This window comes from Staurois parvus, unplaced genomic scaffold (assembly GCF_062004578.1).
Source record: "Staurois parvus isolate SC_StPar_1 unplaced genomic scaffold, SC_StPar_1.0 ptg000025l, whole genome shotgun sequence".
Classification (NCBI taxonomy): Eukaryota; Metazoa; Chordata; class Amphibia; order Anura; family Ranidae; genus Staurois; species Staurois parvus.
Genome location: NW_028317821.1, coordinates 12,938,254 through 12,959,393, shown reverse-complemented (window position 1 = coordinate 12,959,393; position 21,140 = coordinate 12,938,254). Strand labels below are relative to the sequence as shown.

At 41.0% G+C, this 21,140-nt stretch overlaps 1 protein-coding gene across 1 annotated transcript in view; it reads left to right on the top strand.

Annotated features, from left to right (window-relative positions):
* LTA4H (leukotriene A4 hydrolase) overlaps positions 1 to 21,140 on the top strand; it is a 58,711-nt gene that overhangs the window by 6,645 nt on the left and 30,926 nt on the right. Inside the window, exons 2-6 of the mRNA XM_089651863.1 lie at positions 4,147 to 4,277; positions 9,912 to 10,032; positions 16,542 to 16,610; positions 16,729 to 16,833; positions 19,283 to 19,335. Coding sequence (XP_089507989.1) covers positions 4,147 to 4,277; positions 9,912 to 10,032; positions 16,542 to 16,610; positions 16,729 to 16,833; positions 19,283 to 19,335 — 479 coding nt within the window. The remainder of the gene's footprint in view (positions 1 to 4,146; positions 4,278 to 9,911; positions 10,033 to 16,541; positions 16,611 to 16,728; positions 16,834 to 19,282; positions 19,336 to 21,140) is intronic.

The following is a 21,140-nucleotide window of genomic DNA, read 5'->3' as shown; positions in this document are numbered from 1 at the left end:
TTATGCTGTGCCTGGCACATTGCAGTCACACATAAATTGGCATGTCCATGGGCTCCCTCAGCAAAGTCTGGGGAGTTTCAGTTGCTGGAGTTGACTTGATTGGCTGCAGGGATCTACTGAGGGAACATGTGTGGGTGAAGGGTTAGTTAGATGCTTCCAAAGCATCAGAGGGATCTTAATGATAAAAGGTATCAGTTAGGAGAAGGGTACAAAAGAATTTCCAAGGCCATAGATATACCATGGAACACAGTGAAGACAGTCATCAAGTGGAGAAAATATGGTGCAACAGTGACATTACCAAGAACTGGATGTCCCTCCAAACATTGCTGAAAAGATGAGAAGAAAACTGGTCTGGGAGGCTGCCAAGAGACCTACAGCAACATTTAAAGGAGCTGCAGGAATATCTGGCAAGTACTGGCTGTGTGGTACATGTGACAACAATCTCCCGTATTCTTCATATGTCTGGGCTATGGGGTAGAGTGGCAAGATGGAAGCCTTTTCTTACAAAGGAAAACATCCAAGCCTGGCAAAATTTTCCAAAAACACATCTGAAGTCTCCCAAAAGCATGTAGGAAAATGTGTTATGGTCTGATGAAACCAAAGTTGAACTTTTTGGCAATAATTTCAGAAGATATGTTTGGTGCAGAAACAACACTGCACATCACCGGAAGAACACCATACCCACAGTGAAGCATGGTGGTGGCAGCATCATGCTTTGGGGCTGTTTTTCTTCAGTTGGAACTGGGGCCTTAGTCAAGGTAGAGGGAATTATGAACAGTTCCAAATACCAGCCTATATTGGTATATATTGGAACAAAACCTTCAGGCTTCTGCTACAAAGCTGAACATGAAGAGGAACTTCATCTTTCAGCATGACAACGACCCAAAGCATACATCCAAATCAACAAAAGGAATGGCTTCACCAGAAGAAGATGAAAGTTTTGGAATGGCCCAGCCAGAGCCCAGACCTGAATCTGATCAAAAATCTGTGAGGTGACATGAAGAGGGCTGTGCACAGGAGATGCCCTCGCAATCTGACAGATTTGGAGTGTTTTCGCAAGGAAGAGTGGGCAAATATTGCCAAGTCAAGATGTGCCATGCTGATAGACTCATACCCAAAAAGACTGAGTGCTGGAATAAAATCAAAAGGTGCTTCAACAAAGTATTAGTTTAAGGGTGTGCACACTTATGCAACCACATTATTTTAGTTTTTTATTTTTACTTCCCTCCACCTAAAAGATTTCAGTTTGTTGTTCAACTGAATTGTACAGTTTATAGGTCACATTACAGGTGGAAAAAGTTCTGAAATAATTTTTTACATCACAGAAACCTGACATTTTAACAGGGGTGTGTAGACTTTTTATATCCACTGTATATAGCTAAGAGGGTGTAGCCCCTTTTACGTTATAGTGGACTTGAACTCGACTTGCAGGCTTAACAAATTGTTTGCAGTTTGATCAGGAAACTAAGGTGGAAATTTGGATTTAAAAGTGGTGTTGCAGTACTTACTGAAAACTGTAAACTCTTCAGTCCTGTGTTTATCCAGTGAGCAGAAAGTGGTGGATTGCATAGCAATGTTGTGTTCTAATTATATTTACCTTTTGGCCCCAATTTCTCTGATCTACCAGTTGAATGTCTTTTTCTAAGGTCTTGTGTTTTCTGTGCATGGGGAAAATTTTGTGATCGATAACTCTAGCCAAAGATGGTAGACTAGGGTTGTCAAACTCCATTTAATTGCTGGCCACATCAGCATTATGGGGTTGCCCAGTGGTATCTGTAAGACTAGATGTCCGGAGCACCCCCCCCCCCCTTACATCAGATACATCAGTACAGGGTCTGGAGGAGGCCCAGAGGAGGGCTGGAGTCTGCTGAATGCTGAGACCAGCGGAGGTGGAGACAAGGGATTGCTGTGGTTGCATAGAGGGGCACAGGATGGGTAGGAGGAGTTCTGTAATCCTCTCTGTTGCCGACTGCTGAGACAGGCGAGGGCAGAGATGATGGGGGTGCAGCAGCTGCAAGAAAGGTGTGAGGGTCACATAAAAGGGCTTGGCAGGCTGGATTTGGACCTCGAAACTTGTGTTTTGACACGTGTGGTAGATGTTTGCCAGATTTTGGTCTCAAGATCTCTAATGCATACAAGGTTTTGCATTAATATGTACAATCTTTTTGCTGAAAAATGATTTCTCTTTTACTCTAAATGCAGTTCTAGATAATACTGAAATTTTGAAAGGGACGGTAAATGAGGACATTTATAGTTTATGTAGTAGCACTGACAACTTACGCAGCACTTTACCTGCAAGTAAATTTGTATCAGTCCCTACCATCAAGTAGTTTACAATCTAGGATTTCTATCTGGCATATATACACATACTAGGGCCAATTTGCCTACCAGTATGTCTTTGGAGTGTGGGAGGAAATGCATGCAAGCCCAGTGAGAACATGTAAACTTTATACAGATTGTGACCTGACTGGGAATGGAACCTTGGACCCCAGTGCTGCATGGCAGAACTGTTATCCACTAAGCCATTGTACGGTGTATGATGGTCACTGTAGCTTAAAGCAGTAGTAAGCTCTACCAACTATTTTTATTTGAATGGGTCCTCTGCTGTGTTCTGATATAATGTACTAAGGTGCACCACATACTAGCACATTATGAGAGACTTACCTTTCAAGCAGAGCCCTCCAGCACTGAGCTCTCACAGCTCCCGGCACTTCTATCTTTGCCTGGTTTTCCTTCTGGGATGGCATTCCCTGGCCATGGGAAAGGCTGGCCTACGATGACATCACGTGCACGGGAGTGTCTCTCGTGGTTCGGCGCTCTCTGCATTCAGAGTAGGTTGTGTACTGACCAGTATTCAAACGGGGACCCCAGTGCTAACCAGTAATTCACTATACTGCTGTCTATGCTTACAGGTTTTACTAAAAATGTCAAATAAGAACCCTTAGACACTACTTCAATGTGGCCCAAATGGTAATCCCCTTTCACTGATGATCACAGAAGGCACCAACCCTGCTGGAAAGGGCCACTGAACTAGACCATATCCTACACATAGAACTGCTCTTGACTCAGGAAGTACAATGGCTAAATGGTTAGCACTTCCACCTGGCAGTACTAGGGTCATTGGTTCGCATCCCAGCCACGGCAGCACCTGCCTGGAGTTTGCATGTTCTCCCTTTGCCTGCGTGGGTTTCCTCCGGGTACTCCGGTTTCCTCCTACACTCCAAAGACATGCTGGTAGGTGAATTGGATTCTGTATAAATTGGCCCTAGTATGTGTATGTATGAATGTGAGTTGGGGACCTTAGATTGTACACCCCTTGAGGGTTAGGGACAGATGTGAATGTACAATATATATGTGTAAAGCGCTGTGTAAATTGACAGTGCTATATAAGTACCTGTAATAAATAAATAATAAGTACACACAGGAAACCTATATCCAAACTGTGGCCATCTGGTCTGTATTCTGAGAATTCCATAACTCTCTCCAGAATTAGGAGGCCTTAACAGTCAGGATCCACATTCATTGATATTGGAATGGATGCTACCCAGTACCTCCCAAACCTTCCATCTACTATGTCCTGCCCACCGTCCATCTCCCTCACCTCCCTCTCCCTTCTGTCTTCCAGTTTATCCTTATGTCCACAAGATACTGCTGATGATCATAATACATTATATCCTATGCACATCTAGTGGCCATAATGCAGCATTTTCCTGATTCATTATTCATTCCTTTAATAATGAATAACATTCACCTTGGAGAAAAAACAGCCTAATAACATTTGATTTTACTCTGAACATGCATTTTCACAAGATTTGTAAATACACACTCATGTATTCAGACTTGTACATATCATGTGGTGTTTATGTATTAAAAAGAGGAGCATTCCTTTACCATGCTGTGGCCCCTGTGGTGTAAAGCAATGCACACTGAACATACAATTAATTGGTATGAACTTACCATAAAGCACTCTATAAACTGACACTTGGCTCTATTTTTTATGGAATTACTGAACAGTTTTTAATATATATTTCTTTTATTTTTAATTTCTTGAAATATTTGTTGATTGAGTTATTCATTTCTCATGAATCTATAAACGAACATTCAGGTTTGCTGATTTTTTTTTTTTTTCCTGTATTTTAATCTTAGATTTTGGATACCAAGGACCTCGCCATAAAGAAAGTTTCGGTAAATGGACAAGAGGCCAAATTTTCCCTTGGGACAAGTCACAGTTTTAAAGGCACTCCTCTTGAGATCGGTCTTCCCTCTCCACTGACAAGGTAAAACTTTCTACAAGCTTCTGGAGACCAGAAGGAACTTTTTCTTGTACAGTATACAGAGGATCATTGATTAGTAAGGTTTTACAGTACAAATTAAGAGATAGGACTTTGGATTTCAACATAATTAACAGGCATTTTCTGACTAAGTAAGAACCCTTTGGTGTATACCATTTCTGATAATCTCTTGTGGCAATGATACAAAGTATTTATCTAGGTGTATTCTGATTTTTCTATTCTTTGTACTTTAGTTTTCTTTGAATTTTATGATTAGGTTTTGCAGTACTATGCATTGCAGTGACATGACCCATTTTATTGCATGCATTTACTACCTTCATATCATTGTCTTCAGCACATTCCTAATCACTTTGATCCAAGTACAAAGTATGTGTCTTTGACAGTTCCACAACCTGCTTATTCAGTAGTTTTTTTTCCTCTTCAGTCTATACAAACCTTATGTCTGTTATTGTTTTTCCAGGTCTGTTCAATCTAGAACCTGAATTTGTTTTAAAAAGAATAATAGGATAACCATAGATAGTTTAGATTTAATATTATTAGATGTGTCTATCAATGCCAAACAAGTATGGTTGTAGGGATTGGCACCTCCAACTTCTATATTCAGGCAGCCTCTGCACCAATGGCTGTCTGAATACCTGATCAGTGGCTGCTTCTGATGGGTCCTATTCACAAGGGCTTCATCTTCTATAAAAGCGGTGTGAACAGCAAGCTTTTACAAAACATTTTCATAGCTATCAACAAGCTTTGCTAAAGCTTTTAAACAGTGGTGCACCAAAATGAAAATTCTAGTACCGAAATCAAAACCAAAAATTCAAGATGAACTTGGCCGAAAACCGAAAGCAAAATGGACAGTTTTTAAAAATTAATATATTTTTCAAACACAATTTTTTTTTTTTTTTTGGGAAAAAAATCCATTTTAATGATTAAAAATAAATCCACAGTATACACACCCCAATTTTTTTGAAAAATATGAAAGATGATGTTATGCCGAGTAAATAGATACCCAACATGTCATGCTTTAAAATTGTGCATGCTTGTGGAATGGCGTCAAACTATAGTACTTAAAAATCTTCATGGGGGATGATTTAAAAATGTATACAGGTTACCAGTGTAAAGTTACAGGAGGTCTAGTGCGAGAATTATTGCTCTTGCTCTGACGTACGTGGCGATACCTCACATGTGTGGTTTGAACACCGTTTACATATGTGGGCATGGCCTACAAATGCATTTACCACTACGTGCGAGGACGGGGGCACTTTAAACATTTTTTTTTTTCAAAAAGGGACAGTTAAAAAAAATACAAAATGTAATCATTTTTATTCCTATCACAAGAAATGCATGCATCCCTTGTGTTAGAAATAAGCAGTGACAGGTCCTCTTTATGGAGAGATATGGGGTCAATAAGACCCCACATCTTTCCTCTATGATGTAAAGCATTAGATCACAAAAAGCATTGAGCTAGTGTTTTAAGAAAAAAAAAAGGCCTTGTTTACAAGGCGGAAGTGACATCGTTCCGGTCCTCCAAGGGCATAGAGATGAGTGGAGGCCATCTTTCCTTCACTAAATCTCTATGCTCACTGCTGAGATCTTTCGGTGGTTTGTCAGGTAAGCCTGAGAACCACCGAGTCACGGCGGTTGATGGTTGCGGCGGGCGGGCAGCGGGGTTATTTTCAGCACCTGTATCGGTGCTTATTTTCATGTCGGCCAGCAGCCGATAGGGGTGTTTTTGGTCGAAACGTTTCAGCCTCCAAAATTTTGCTGCATCCCTATAGCATCATTCAGCTCTAGTTTGTAAACATTGAACACAGATCCTAATGTGAGTGCCAATTGGCCTCTTACACAAGCTACTTGCAGGTTTACGTACTACTTAAGGCTTAGTCAAAGCATGCTAAACCCGGCTAGTTTTAACGTGACAATCAGCACTCCCATTAAGATCTGTGTATAACATTTCCAAACAGGAGCTGAAGGAGCGCTTTAAAGACTTAGAGAAAGTTGCTTGCAGTTTGCCAAATTCTTTGCAAAAGCTTGCTGAAAGCTTCATAAAAGCTCACTGTTCACACTGTTATACAAGCTGAAGCCCATGTGAAACAGGCTATAGAATGCAGCCACTGTTCTCTTGATAATTTTCCACCTGGTGGAGTCCATTTTTTTAAATATATTTTTGGTTAAGCCAGATGGTACTGACAGGGCCACCACGGCTTGAATTTAACCTATTCAGCAGGCATCAGATTTCCTGAGTAATCTGTTGGGAACAGGTTCCTGACAGCTGGCCATACATTGAAACAAAAATGTGATCGGCAACTCCAACATCCGTATAAACTGGCAGCACAGTGGCTAAATGGTTAGCACTTCCGCCTGGCAGTACTAGGGTCATTGGTTCGAATCCCAGCCAGGGCACCACCTGCCTGGAGTTTGCATGTTCTCCCTGTGCCTGTGTGGGTTTCCTCCGGGTACTCCAGCTTCCTCCCACACTCCAAAGACATGCTGGTAGGTTAATTGGATCCTGTCTAAATTGGCCCTAGTATGTGTATGTATGAATGTGAGTTAGGGACCTTAGATTGTACATCCCTTGAGGGATAGGGACTGATGTGTGTGTGTGTGTGTGTGTGTGCGTGCGTGTGCGTGCGTGCGCGCACACCTGAAAAAAATAAATATTGTTGGCACAGGACTAAGTAAAATGCTAACATACTTTAGCAAAAAGCCATGTTCATGCTGTGAACAAGGCTTTTTTTCTGAAACATGTTAGCATTTTACCTACTCATGTGCCAACAATAAAGAAATTTTATAGGGATGTTGGAGTTGCCGATCACAATTTTTTGTTTCGTTGGATTTCGGTGGATCAGAGAGACGTGGTAAGGCAGAGCACCCATCTTTTGGATTCCTTGTCTGATTAATGAATCTGTTACCTGTAGTGAGTGCTGCACCTGTTCTCATTTCTACTAAGCTGGCCATACAGCTTTGTTATGCAATCTTCAAGAATTAATTGACTGAATAGATTTTTCAGGTTGGTCTTTGCATTGGATAGTTAAATCCAGAGGAAATTCTACAAATGAAATTGTAGTGTGCATACTCTTCTTTGAAAGAGGTTTAGGCGATGTGCATGTATTGCCACCCTGTAATGAGTAAGACTGCAAATTAAAATTTGGAATAGTACTCAAGCTGATCTTCGAAAAAGTGAGGTAAATGGAAAAAAACAACAAAAAAGACATAAACTAGCAGAGGTGTTAATGTGTGGATGAGAAAGATAACTCAGAAAGTTATCAACGTAAAAAAAAAAAAATAGATTTTACTGACTAGCAAATATGTTGTGTTTTGTGGCTAGCTGCCACTCCCGCAGACGTGGTGCCATACAGGCTTGTGCGGGCTGACTTGCAGAGTACACAGCAGCAAGACTGAATGCTGAACACTGAGCTCTCTGCAGGTCAACCCACCACGTCTGAGGAAGTGGCAGCTTGCCACAAAACCAAATTTTCAAATTTTTTTTCAAATCCGTTTTTTCAGTGAAGCTGATGATCTTGTGAGTTATCTTTTTCACCCACACCTTGATGCCTCTGCTACTTGATATGGTGTGTTTTTTGTTTTTTTTTTCTCCTAGGATTTACATAACACTACAGTTTGCCACTACAAATTCTGCACAGCTCAAATAGATGTGGTAAGCTCTAGAGCAGGGTGACCAACCTTTTGGCTTTCCTGAGCCACATTGGAAGAAGAGGAATTGTCTTGAACCAAACCTAAAATACACTAACAATAAGGATAGCTGATGAGCAGAAAAAGTTGTGCAGATCACATGTTGGCAATCACTGATATAGATATTATACTTATCTGAGTAATAAAACTGTGTTTTTTTCCGTAATATCTTTTATTCTAAAGGTAAAAGGATAAAATAAAACTAGTGCGATATTTGACACTGTTTTTGCTTAACTAACACATCAATATCTGGTACCCATGGGTATTGGTACAGTCATCTGTGGTGGGGAAGGGACACTGGCAGCTGGGGTGTATTCCCCCTAGGATACCTTTTGGTATCAAATGTCCTTACTGCTAATGTAAGACTTTCTGGGGTGAAACATGTCAAGTTTAAGTAAGCAACCTACTATGTCTAATAGAAAGTGAGAAGAAGGGAGCACGGCTGGGATGGGTGTCATCAGGTCTAGAGGGCACTGGAAGGAGTCCCACTGATTCAGTTTCCCATAAGGAGTCAGGTATGGTGGGTTGTTCAGAGCCCCTCTGTTTGTCTGGTCTGGTGGCTACTGAAAGGACATATGTGATTAAGGAGAACTTGGCATCCATGTTAGCAGGTTTAGAGAATACACTTGCGGGAATGTTTACCTCCTTTGTGCAGGGAGGTAGAAAACGCACACACCCCCCTTCTTCTAACTGCCCTCTGGTGTTGGTGCTGGAATGGGTGGACATTGAGGAAGATGTAGCAGAAATAGAACCCAAAGAGGGTCAGTTGGTGGGCTTCGGAGGATTTGGTGCCTGTGGAAAGTCAGTCAGAGTGTCTCGTAAGCCTAGAGGACCCTTTTGAGTTTTTTATCAGAGATTGTTCGACTTGATTTAGAATTTGTAGCTCCAAAGTATCCGCTGCTGGGTTTCTGGCAGCTGCTTCAAGGGGATTAAATGTTTCCGCTATGCCCCTATTTAGAGGAGATAGTTTCTGCAGAATGGGCCCATCCAGGGTGTTTGTTCCTCCTAAAGATTTGAGTAACTCACTGATGGCTCACTGTACGAGGATTGTAGGGGCCTCTTGGACTATTTGTCATCAGGCTTCAGTGGAACAGGTATGCAAGGCTGCTACCTGGTCTTCATTTCACACCTTTACGAGTTTTTATAAGGAGGATGTAACTTCCGCCAACAATGCTATGTTTGTTCGCAGTGTCTTGAGGGCTGTTATGTAGCTTGGGGCCTGATGGTGTTGGCTGTGTCTTCCTCCCCTTGTGAGGAGTACTTTGGGACATCTCAGGTGGTCATGTTTATTAAGCCTGCTCTGTGTCTCATGATGCACGAAAAAGAAAACTACATTTTTGTACTTACCTGTAATTTCTTGGAGTACATCTTTGGATACAGAGGTCCCTCCTCTCTCTATTGGGGGTATTGATTGCTACAAAACTGATGCTCTTCTTTGGAGGCGGGGTTATATGGGGGAAGCGATTCCTATCTTTGTTTCCGAGTGTCCATTCACCTGTAGGTGGTGCATAACCCAGGTAGTCATGTTTATTAAGCCTGCTCTGTGTCCCATGATGTACGAAAAAGAAAACTAGATATTTGTACTTACCTGTAATATCTGTTTCTTAGAGTACATCTTTGGGTACAGAGGTCCCTCCCCTGTCTATTGGGGGTATTGATTGCTACAAAACTGATGCTCTTCTTTGGAGGCGGGGTTATATGGGGGAGGGATTCCTGTCTTTGTTTCTGAGTGTCCATTCACCTGTAGGTGGTGCATAACCCAGGTAGTAATGTTTATTCAGCCTGCTCTGTGTCCCATGATGTACTGCAAGAAACGGATTTTACAGGTAAATACAAAAATCCATTTTTTATATTTTGGTGTTCTTCACCTGCAATTCTGTTGTATGTATTTTCATTGCACTTCACTTGTAACATGTCCATACTGATTTACAGAGGGCAGGAAGCCATAGTGGAAATCAGCTCTGAAACCTCTCCCAAATCCTCAGCTCTTCAATGGCTCAACCCCGAGCAGACCGCAGGGAAGACTCATCCCTATCTTTTCAGCCAGTGCCAGGTAACAACCCTCTTCTGTCTCCTGCTAAAATAATGTCACATTTACAGTGGAGAAAATAATTATTTGATCCACTGCAGATCTTTTAAGTTTGCCCACTTACAAAGAAATGAAGGGTCTATAACTTTTTTTATCATAGGTGTACATTTTTAAGTTTAGATGTGTTTTTACCCTCCCCCCCCCCCCAAACCACTGGTGAAGTATTAGGGGTCACAATGGCAGCCCTGCCCAATGCTCCGGGGGGGGGGGGTGGGCGTGCATCCTCCCTCTCATGTTATGTTTTACACTTGGACAGGAAAGGCAGCAGGGGAGGCATATACAGGAACAACAGCTGAAAGCTTGCTTCTCCTCTTCTCCCTCCCACTGGCATTCAGAGACTGCAGGGGAAAATGTTCATTATGCTATTCAAAATAAAAAAATGTTTAATTCTGAACCATTTCACTTCTTTGTGGTCCATGACCAGTTACCAAATCACTTAAGTGGTCCTCGCTCTTCAAAGGGTTAAGAACCCCTGTTTTAGAGGGTCTGTCATTGTTTAACTATATAGTCATTTCAGAGATATACCGTATCTTTCTGTAGAAACAGTTGGATTCACTGTTTTAGACACTCCTTTGAAGTGTCTTTTGATTTGATATAGTCCTGGACCTTTGTATTGAATTGAAATTGTATTTTGTAAGGAAAGAAACATGGGGCCTACCATTGCTGGCTTGCTTTTGATGAGGCTTTGGAAGCATCCTTTATTTACTACTTTGGAAGTCACTAACCTGGAACAGCCACATGCAGTCAAGTGTTAGAACACATGCTTGTATTTAGGTCAATGACTGAGTAGTGAAACAGGGAAAAACAGGATAGCCTTGGTGCTTGCAGCTAGTAAAACATGTTGGTAATGGCAGTTGACAGTTTTTTGTCATAACAAGGTACCTTAATTGAATGGTGACCAGCACTCTCCTTTGCCAGTGGTCCATGGTTTCTTTTGCCTGTACTGCTGGATCTATAAACATGTCCAGAAAATCTATGTCCAAGACCAAGTTAGCTGTAGTAAAAAAATATTCAGGCATCCGTTTTGACTCCTCAACCCCCCCCCCCTTTTTTACTTACTTGAGCCCTCATTTGATCCAGTGATGTGAACATCTGCAGCTTTCTTTCCCCTCGCTTCTGTGTCACACTAGGTTTGCTGGGGCACTTGATGCCGTTGGCTCCTGCTGCTGCTGTCAATCAAAGCCAGTGATGAGAGAGTTGGGTGGTGGGGCCAAGTCCAGCTGTCTGTGTCAGTGGATGCAGCAGCAGGGCTCGAGAGCAAGCACGCACAAAGGCCTGGTTCCTTATCTTTGTCCAGTGCCCCCATGGGAAGCTGCTTCCCATGGGGGCACTGGACAAAGATAAGGAGCCAGGAGTATTAGCGGGGGACCCAAGAAGAGTAGGTTCAGGGCTACTCTGTGGAATTCCTTTGCACAGAGCAGGTAAGTATAAAGATTTTTATTTAAAAAAACGTTTGCAATCATTTTAAGTTCACCTATGTGTAGTCAGGTGACTGTTTTAAAAGTACATGTGTATATGGAATGTCAAAATTCTGTTGAGTCAGTATTGTGGCATACCTTACTGTATACCCTGATGACAAAGGATGGAATTTTGAAGGCAGCTGAGTCACAGTCCCCATGCATTTTGGCAGAGCTTGATCAGTTTCACAAGTAGAAATAGGAGCATTGCAGTGTTCAGATATGCAAAGCTCATACAGACCTATCCACACATGGTGCAGACTTTAAATGGTGCCAAGCACTTAACATAAATCCATCTTAAAAGTGATTTAGGGCCTATTTACATTTTGTACGGTGCATTAACACACGTTGTTACATTGACATCAATAGGCTACCAATGCACCAAAAATTGGATGTGCCACAAAATTTTTGACGCAGCACATGTGCATTGGGATTCCATTCTAAATAAATGCCACAGCAATGCAATGCAACTCATTTTTCACCAATAAAACTTGAACTGTTAAGTACTTTTTATATAGGATGTATGTGTTATCTTATGTCTAGTTTGAATGTGGTATTTCATCCCCTGATATTATCTGCAAAGTTTGTGCAAGGTTTGCTTCTGCTTTGTGGTGCCTGATTATCTAGTTTCGATCATTCTTGTTTCCTCTCCCCATGATTGATAGAGATACAGTATATATACTCTCACCTCCAGTATTTGACCCAAAGTAATTTTAGTTCAAAATGGCTTTTCCCTTTAAACCAGGTAGGTATAGTCACAGATATTCCTCCACATTCAAATCTCCCAGGTATTCAATCCATCTCCATCTACCTTCATAATGCCATATGAGGTATTATATTCTAGGGCATATGTGGGAACTCATACAGTGCTAGCTGCAGTCTAAACACATTTAATTCTATTAGTAGGTTAGCACATAATTACACTAAAGTCCATAGACTTAAATAGTTATTTTTTAAAGTAGTTTGATGCTTGAATTAGGAAAATAAAGTAAATTAAACTTCTTATTTGTGTCCATTCAGGTCACCTGCTTTATTTTTTTCCCCTAACCTGTATCCAGCACAAAAATCACAAGTGGATTGAGTCTTTTTTTTTTTTATTTTTTTTTTGTATAGACTGGAGATGGATTAGAACACCTGTTAAGTGGTTTTTTTGGGTTTTTTTGCTGCTTTTTTACCCTCTGTATTTGTCCTGTTTACCGTTATCATCAAAAGTGAAAGTAAAAGAAACCCCAAATTATGGGTTGTCCCCACAAAAGTAGCAGAGGGGAATTTTTCCAATGGTGACACCAGGTGTAGTCACCTGGGGATCCCCAAGGGATTCCCTCAATTTACAGAGATTTTCTCCCTTCCTGTTTTGGCTATGGGACAGAAAGTGATAAAGTGATAGTAAACCATCCCAATAGGACGCAGATGGCAAAAAATAAACCGACAGGGGTTATAAGCTTCTCTTCCTCTATCCAAAATTAAAAAAAAAAAAGGTTTTGCCTATAATTTTACTTTGACAGTACAGACAACACCACCTTTTTAGTGCTTTTTATTGCTGTTGGACTAGAATATGGGTAGGCAAGCTTAAAGAGGTGGAGATCTACCTGAACAACATGGGAGAGGTCAAAGGTCACTGGGCAGAATGTCGCCTCCTTACATTTGATTTAAAGGATAAGTTCACCTTTTGGACAGAATTAATAAATGCACAATTTTTTGCAGGTTAAAAAAATGTGCATTTATTATTTTTGTCCAAAGGAGCCTGTAAAGCATTGCACCAGTGATCAGTAGATCACTGATTCCATGCAGGTTTCCTGCAGACCTGTCAGAATTTCTGCTTGCCGTATGGGATGTACAAGCAGATATTCTGGCAGGAAGCGTCGGTGAACTTCAATGGTGCTCCACAGCACAGTGGTAGTTCATTGTAAACTACAAGCCTACAACCGCTAATACTGTCGGGACTCACAGTTCATTCATTCACGGAAGTCTGTGACTGAATGACATGGCCATGTGGGCGGAGCTCCACTGTTTTAAAATTTGACAGTATGGGGAAACTGCTCCCCGTATTATCTGTCTGAGAAAAGGGGGCGGCGGGCATGGCTGCAGCTATGGGAACATGTTACATGTTCCAGCCTAAAAACAGGTGGAACATGTATCAGGTTCTCAAAAGGTGAATGTGTCCTGTAAACCTTTAATTGCCATACTACTGTGTCACAATTGAATGCAGTGCACGGCAATCATGGGTTAAAATCAGGTGGTGAGGAGGCCATATATAACCTTCTCACCACCTGTCAAACAAACTGATTGCTTTTCAGACTAGCAGCAGCGCCTGCTGCACTTGTGAATGAGCCCTTAGTTGCACCCTCAGGGCTTGCTCACACAAAGTTAGGGGGGGGTTAAACACTGTGGTTGAGTTGCAATTTTGCCGCCCTCAATCCCTACCCCTTTAGCAACTGAAGCAGCAGCCAAAGGTGTAAACATTCCGCAGCAGGAATGAAACCCCTTGGTATTTTTCGTGGGTGCTACAGCCTTCCAGTCAGGACCCATTCAAGTAAATGGGGCCAATCTGCAAGCTTCCCGCACTGCTTGCTTCTGTGGGGTCCAAGAGGTTAATGCAGGAGGTGAGAAAGCAGCACAAAGTTGCCTGCTTTAACACCTTGTTTACAAGGTTGCAGGGCACTTGCAGAGGGGCCTCATTCACTTGAATGGGTCATGCTTAGCAGGTGCTACACACACCAACCATCACAGAAAGTTTAACTCCTGATGTGGCTGCAACATGTGTACACCCCTGGCTGCTGCAGCTAAAGGGGGTGCGGTTGGGTGGCAGTTGTAAAAACACGTCTTTACTGTGGGGTTTTACTACCCCCAAAATGTAAACAAACCCTTACTGTTCTGAGCCCCCTATAAGGCTGCTATCACACTGATGGGCTGCAGCTTCACACTGACTTGAAGATGTCGTCCCACCTGCTGCTGGCACCACTCTGGAGACCGCTAGCCAGGATGTGGCGTGCAGTTGGTATCACTCCACATTGGACAGGAGCCAGCACTACAGAGGAGGCATCAGCTTATGTGGCTCCTGCCCCCTACTACAGCTCCAATTCTGCATGTAGTCCCTGTGCATTGCACTTTGTTTGATGCTCTGGGATGGCGGGTCAGCAAGCCCTGGCCATGATCTACTAGTAGATCACAATCTACTGGCGCCCTCTGCAGGAGAAGAAGTAAAGTCAAGCATAAAGCAAAACTACAAGAATTGTGCCAGAAGAAATCAATAAAAACTATTGTAACCAACTATGTGTAAGAGGGGAAAAATTATGTTGCATTATTGTTCATAACTTCTGTGGAAGTTTTCATTTATGGAGCACCCGTCAACAAGGAAAAAGGCAGTGATTGGCTTTTTTTTTTAAATGAAAAAGTCCAGCATATGCTTAAAACTGTCATGAAAGAATCATGTATTAAAGTATTTTGTAAAGTAATATAAAAGATCATTTTATCAATCTATAAAAATCCATATATAATCAACAAAGGAGAAATATAATTATTGGGTCCCCCGCCGGCACTCCTGGCCCCTCCATACTGTCGGGTACCCCGACAGCAAGCAGCTTGTTATGGGGGCACCTGAGCAGGCGTGCTCCTGAGCCTCAGCTCTGTGTGCCCATTCACCCACAACTGTGATTCTGCCCTACCCCTCCCTCCTGATTGGCTCCTTGGCAGTGATTGACAGTAGCAGGAGCACATGGCTCCTGCTGCTGCCTCAGATAATAAGGAGTGAGTCTCTGGAGAACAGAGGACATCGCTGGATCAGGATAGGGCTCAGGTAAGTATTAGGGGGACTGGCAGGACAACTACACACAGAAGGTTGTTTTTTTTTACCTTCATGCATAGAATGCATGAAGGTAAAAAACCTTGTGCCTGTAGAACCCCTTTAAGTTGGAGTAGCTTGTTCATACCTCAATTTTAAATTATTTTTTTTTTTAAGGATAAATAAACCCAAAATGCAATATATTGCGGGTTACAGACCTCAGATGTGATGGTTGCATTATTTTTCTTTTTTTTTCTAAGCCAAGAACATTTTTAGCAAACACAGAAAATACCCTCTAATCTGGCCAGAAATGCTGTGTCTAAACTACAAACTGCTCTGCCTCCATGTAATGGAGATAGAGATAGAGACATGCTTGTAATCCATATCAGGAGCACAGCTTAGGTTGATCCCTCCATAGATACAGTAGAGGAGCGATGTAGCCACCCAAGGACATGAAATCTGTTATTTGCAGGATTACTAGGATAAAATAAAGCAAAAGTAGCTTGGGGAGAAACAAAAATCAAATTAAGCCCCCACATCTAAGGACTAGTAAGCAGCAATATATTAACCTTTTTGGATATGCTTTAAGGTAATACTCCCATATATAAATTAAAGTCTCAATATTGTATGCAGATATCAAACTTGACTGCTGCCTTGATAACAAGGGCAGAAGGAATATATCAAAATAATGCTTTGCTTCATTATCAAATGAACTTATACAGTTATGTCAAACATGCCTGCAGTCCATTCATTCCCAGTGCTAGATGTGATTTTCACACATGTACCTGTGTGTACAAGCCCTTTAGCTGGCCACACACGTTATAGCTTGATTGTGTAGTCTTCTTTCAGATTTATCAAAAGCTAAGAGGCTCTGCTATCCAGTTTTTATAACTACTGTTTCATACATTGCTAAGCAGAATGTCTGGTTTGGGTGCTATGCACAGAAACTGGACCTCTTTCATGTCACCATACCCCCTCAGCTCCAAAACCTGCTCTGCTCTGGAGCACAAATAGTTTGTGAATGAAGCCTGCAAACACTGTTTTTGTCTTCACTTTTTAGAACTGATTTCATTCATTTTGAAATTTTAACTAGACTGACATGTTTTGTTTAGTTCATTATTTTTACATTGAACATTTTAAACACTTGTGAAAAATGTTTGTGATCACAGTTAAATGCCAGTGCTCATCTTACTCAGCTGCTTTAGTCACAGTTCCCTCATGTTTGTATTTTCCAGGCTACACATTGCAGAACAATCATTCCTTGTCAAGATACTCCAGGTGTGAAATTCACCTACTACAGTCAGGTTTGTTACCAAATACGAATGTAACTTTGAGTATGTTATTGGCTCATAAATCCCAAAATGTGTTACAATGTACCTTTTTTAAAGTATTGCAGCAAAATATTTTAATTTTTTCCATCAGGTTTCCATTCCTAAAGAACTAGTGGCGCTGATGAGTGCTCTTAATGATGGGGATTTCCTTGATCCAAATGACAGCAAGAGGAAGATCTATCGCTTCAAGCAAAATGTAGATTTTCCCTTCCATTGCTTCCATTACAAATAATGTTTTAAATCTAAATTAATTTTTATTTACAGTAAACTTTTTGTTTTTTTTATTTGTTTTTGTTGTATCTAAAAATTTGTCTTGTATTTCAAAACCTCAAGCCTTGTTTGTGTATAGTGTGTATAGGAAACCTGAAAGTGTAAATTTGGTTAAATGTCTTGTTGTTTACCTGTCTCCCCTAGTTGCCAAGACCACAGTTTGTAGCGGATAGTTTAATACAAAGGGACATATTTATAAACTGCTTAAATTTGCCTTACAAATGAAAAATCATTATAAACGTCCCCAAGGTCAGGAAGAGGGAATAAATAGCAGTAAATGAGGATTGAAAGGGTGTCAAACATATTCATTTTAATGCATGGCAAAGTGAGTCATCATAACTAGGTCCTATTTGAGAAAAAAATGGCAAATCGCTCATTAATATAAGACATCAAAACAGTGCAAATATATAAATAAATATATACTCCAGTGAAAAATATAAATAAATAATAATTAATAAAAATTATAAAAAATTAATTATAAAAAATTAAATAAGTCCCACTCCGAATCAATAAAGTGAAAAATAAAAAAAAATTCATAAAAGTCCTTTTTCCCCAAAAAACGTTTGACCCATGTTTCCAACGAAATAGTGCTCAAATACTACACCGCACTCACCAGATGCACTATTTGAGCAATGTTTTTGTTTTTTATTTATTATTTTTTTTTTATTTTTTTTTTTCAATTTATTGATTTGGAGTGGGATATAAAAAAATATTTAAAAAAATAGATTTTTTATTAGTATTTATTTTTTTCACTGGAGCATATATTTATTTATATATTTGCGCTGTTTTGATGTCTTTATATCATTTTTTGGTGTTTACACTAATGAGCAGCAGCATTTATTTAGTATATAATTTCACGGTTTTGGCGCTGGTGATTTTGTATATATATAAATCGCTCATTAAGGCCTGGTTCACACTGATGAGATTACAGGTCACACTGAATTGCATGATAATGGAAGTAACAGTACTTTGGGTGCATTGGTACTTTGGGTCGCCCTGAATCGCATGACAATAGAAATAACATTGCCTCCATGGAGCTTGTTCACATCAATGCAGCACAGCCTTTGAGGAAGGGTCCTGTGCTACTTTGGTGTGGTTTTGTGGTCCATAGACTTCAATAGAAACGCTGCAGAATCACATATGCATGTGTTTTTGTTTTTTTTTTGTTTTTTTGTCTGTGATTCGTGCTGGTTGTTAGGAGCTGACACCCAGCGGCTGCCTAACATCCAGTGACTCACCCCTGCTGTCAGCAAGCAAAAAAAAAATAAACAGCATGGGGGTCCCCCTCCAATCCACACCATGCCCTTTATGTATGATATGGATTTTAAGGTCAAAAAAAAAAATGCATGGGGTCCACTCCATAAGCATTACCAAACCCTTATCTGAGCATGCATCCCAGCAGACTGGAGGGGAAGGGGGGACCATGTTAACGAGGACAAGTGGCTCTTTCCCACAACCCTGGACTGGTGGAGTGTAGGGGATAGCCAGTAGCTGAAACACACATTAGAAAAAGTATTGAAAACACAATAAGTTGCACTGCAGCTGCACTACAAAATCGCATTGAAAATCGGATCAAAATCGAACTGCACTAGTGTGAACCTAGCCTAAAGGATAACTAAAAGGATAAGAACAAAAATGCAATATATTGCAACTTAGTCTTGGCTGTGGTGGCCGCATTTGTTTTCTTTTTTGTCAAGCTGAGAACCTCTTCAGCAAATACAGAAAAGACCTATTAATCTTGCCAAAAATGCAGTGTCCATGTTACGTCCTGTGAGCTGCACCATAGAATATCTACCTTCCTAGCTATCTACAGTAGCTAATGCTACCTACTGCCCTACCTTCCATGTAATGGAAATTAAGAGGTATGGATGTTTTCGGAGTCTACCAGGAGAGCAGGCTAGGCTGACAACCATGGCTTCCTCTATAGATACAGTGGAGGAGTGATGTAGCCACACAGGGACAGGAAGTGTGTTATTTGCAAGACTGCAAAGTAAAAATAAAGCAAAAGAAGCTTGAAAAAAGAAAACCAGTACAGCCACTACATCACTAATAATCTGCAATATATTACATTCTTGGGTTACATACACATAAATCGATAATTCAACCTTTGCCGTCTACAAATGTACCAAACTGGTGGCTTGTTACATACCGTAATTATGGCAAATGTTACTGAGACAGGGATTTGCTGTTGAGGAAAATGAAAGCCAAATGTGTTATGAATGAGACTGTTGGTGCACAGGTGGCTATTAAATGGTCTGACTGCTTTAGAAAGCTAATGATTGTGGAATTTGTCATTTGGCACTTAATATTTGACTTAGATTAGCCAGCGTAGTAAATTCACCTGTTCATGTAACAATCTATTTTGTTTATATTAGGTGCCAATACCAAGCTACCTAATTGCCCTGGTTGTTGGAGCTTTAGAAGGAAGGTAACCTAACTGCAGAAATGTGTTTCATCTTCAGCTTTTTTTTAATCACTTTCCTTTCACACCTGTACATCACCTATGGACTAGAGCAATTTTTACACTTATGCTATGAACTTAATCAATTACTTTGTAATATCTTAAGACAGCAAAGTAATACATACAGTATATTGTTTTTAAGGACTTAAGGGCTCATTTACACCTGAAGGGCAGAAGGATTGGACATGCTACACACAATTTGTGTATTTTGATGAGTTTTTTTCAACATATGTAGCACATTTTATTTTTCTCAGCCAGTTAAATATAAAAGACAAAACCTCTGACCTCCAGGTTGTATGGCATGTCTGAACACGTTTTTGTCTTTGATTTTTGTGTAAATGTGTCCTTGTGAAATCTAATTATACAAGCAAAAGAGTGTCCATTTGCTAATTTTTCACAGTATATAACAGGGGTGGGCAAACTTTTTGACTTGAGGGCCGCAATGGGTTCATATATTGGACCCGGGGGCCGTACCAAGAGTAGATGAATGATGTGTATGTGTCATCCATAGTAAGTATAGTAATATTCCCCCATAGTAAGCATAGTAATTAATCCCCCATATAGTAATTAATCCCCCATATAGTAATTCATCCCCCACAGTAATTCATCCTCCACAGTAATTCATCCCCCATATAGTAATCCATCCCTTATATAGTAATCCATCCCCCATATAGTAATCCATCCCCCATATAGTAATCCATCCCCCATATAGTAATTCATCCCCCATAGTAATTCATCCCCCACATAGTAATTCATCCCCCCTATAGTAATTCATCCCCCACATAGTAATTCATCCCCCACATAGTAATTCATTCCCCATATTAATTCATCCCCCATATTAAGTCCCCAAGTCCCCCCTGTGTCAATTCACTTACCTTTGCTCCGCGCGTTCCTCTCGCCGTATTCCCGCGCCGTTCCGGTGTAGCATGAAAATCTGTCTCCTATGAGGATCTGTCCCCCTCGACGTATCTGCGCATGTGCCAGTTTCAGGCATTAGCAGCCGATCGGCAATCTCCGGCACATGCGCAGATACGTCGAGGGGGACAGATCCTCATAGGAGACAGACTTTCATGCTACACCGGTCTTCAGGGCAGACTGTGAGAGGAGCCTAGCGGGAGCCTAGCTCCGCGGGCCGGATTAAAAGGTCCGCCGGGCCGGATTAAAAGGTCCGCCGGGCCGTATACGGCCCGCGGGCCGTAGTTTGCCCATTGCTGGTATATAACATGCAGCACAGCTTACAGAATAGAATAGTCCAAGGTATAGATTTGTACATCACAGTACACAGGGTGGGGATGATCTGGAGTATGTAACATATAACACAAGATAAGAATTGAAAATAACACTGGTATGGAATGTTCTCTAAAACAGTGTGGCAGTTTAGAGCGACATACAGCACACCATACGTAGCAGTCCAGAGTATGTAATGTACAGTACAGTGTGCGCAGTGGAGCAACCTGGGGTATAGAATCCACTGCATAGTATACAGAGTGGGAGAACGTTTTGGGTTATGTAACCTACAACAATGTATACAGTGTCAAGAGTTCTAGAAGGGGGTTATATGTTTTTGGACTGATGACCATTTTCAAATGTAGCTTGTTGAACTGTCAGGCTGTGATCCTTTGTAATACTTGGAGTCATTACCTGGGACAGGTATGCAGATAAGGGGTTCAGCCTTTATTCTTACTTATATAATCCACTTACTTGTCTCAGGACAGTGACTTGTAAAGCCAGTGGATCGGCATATTAGTTGAACAGCTAGCAATTTTTGAAGG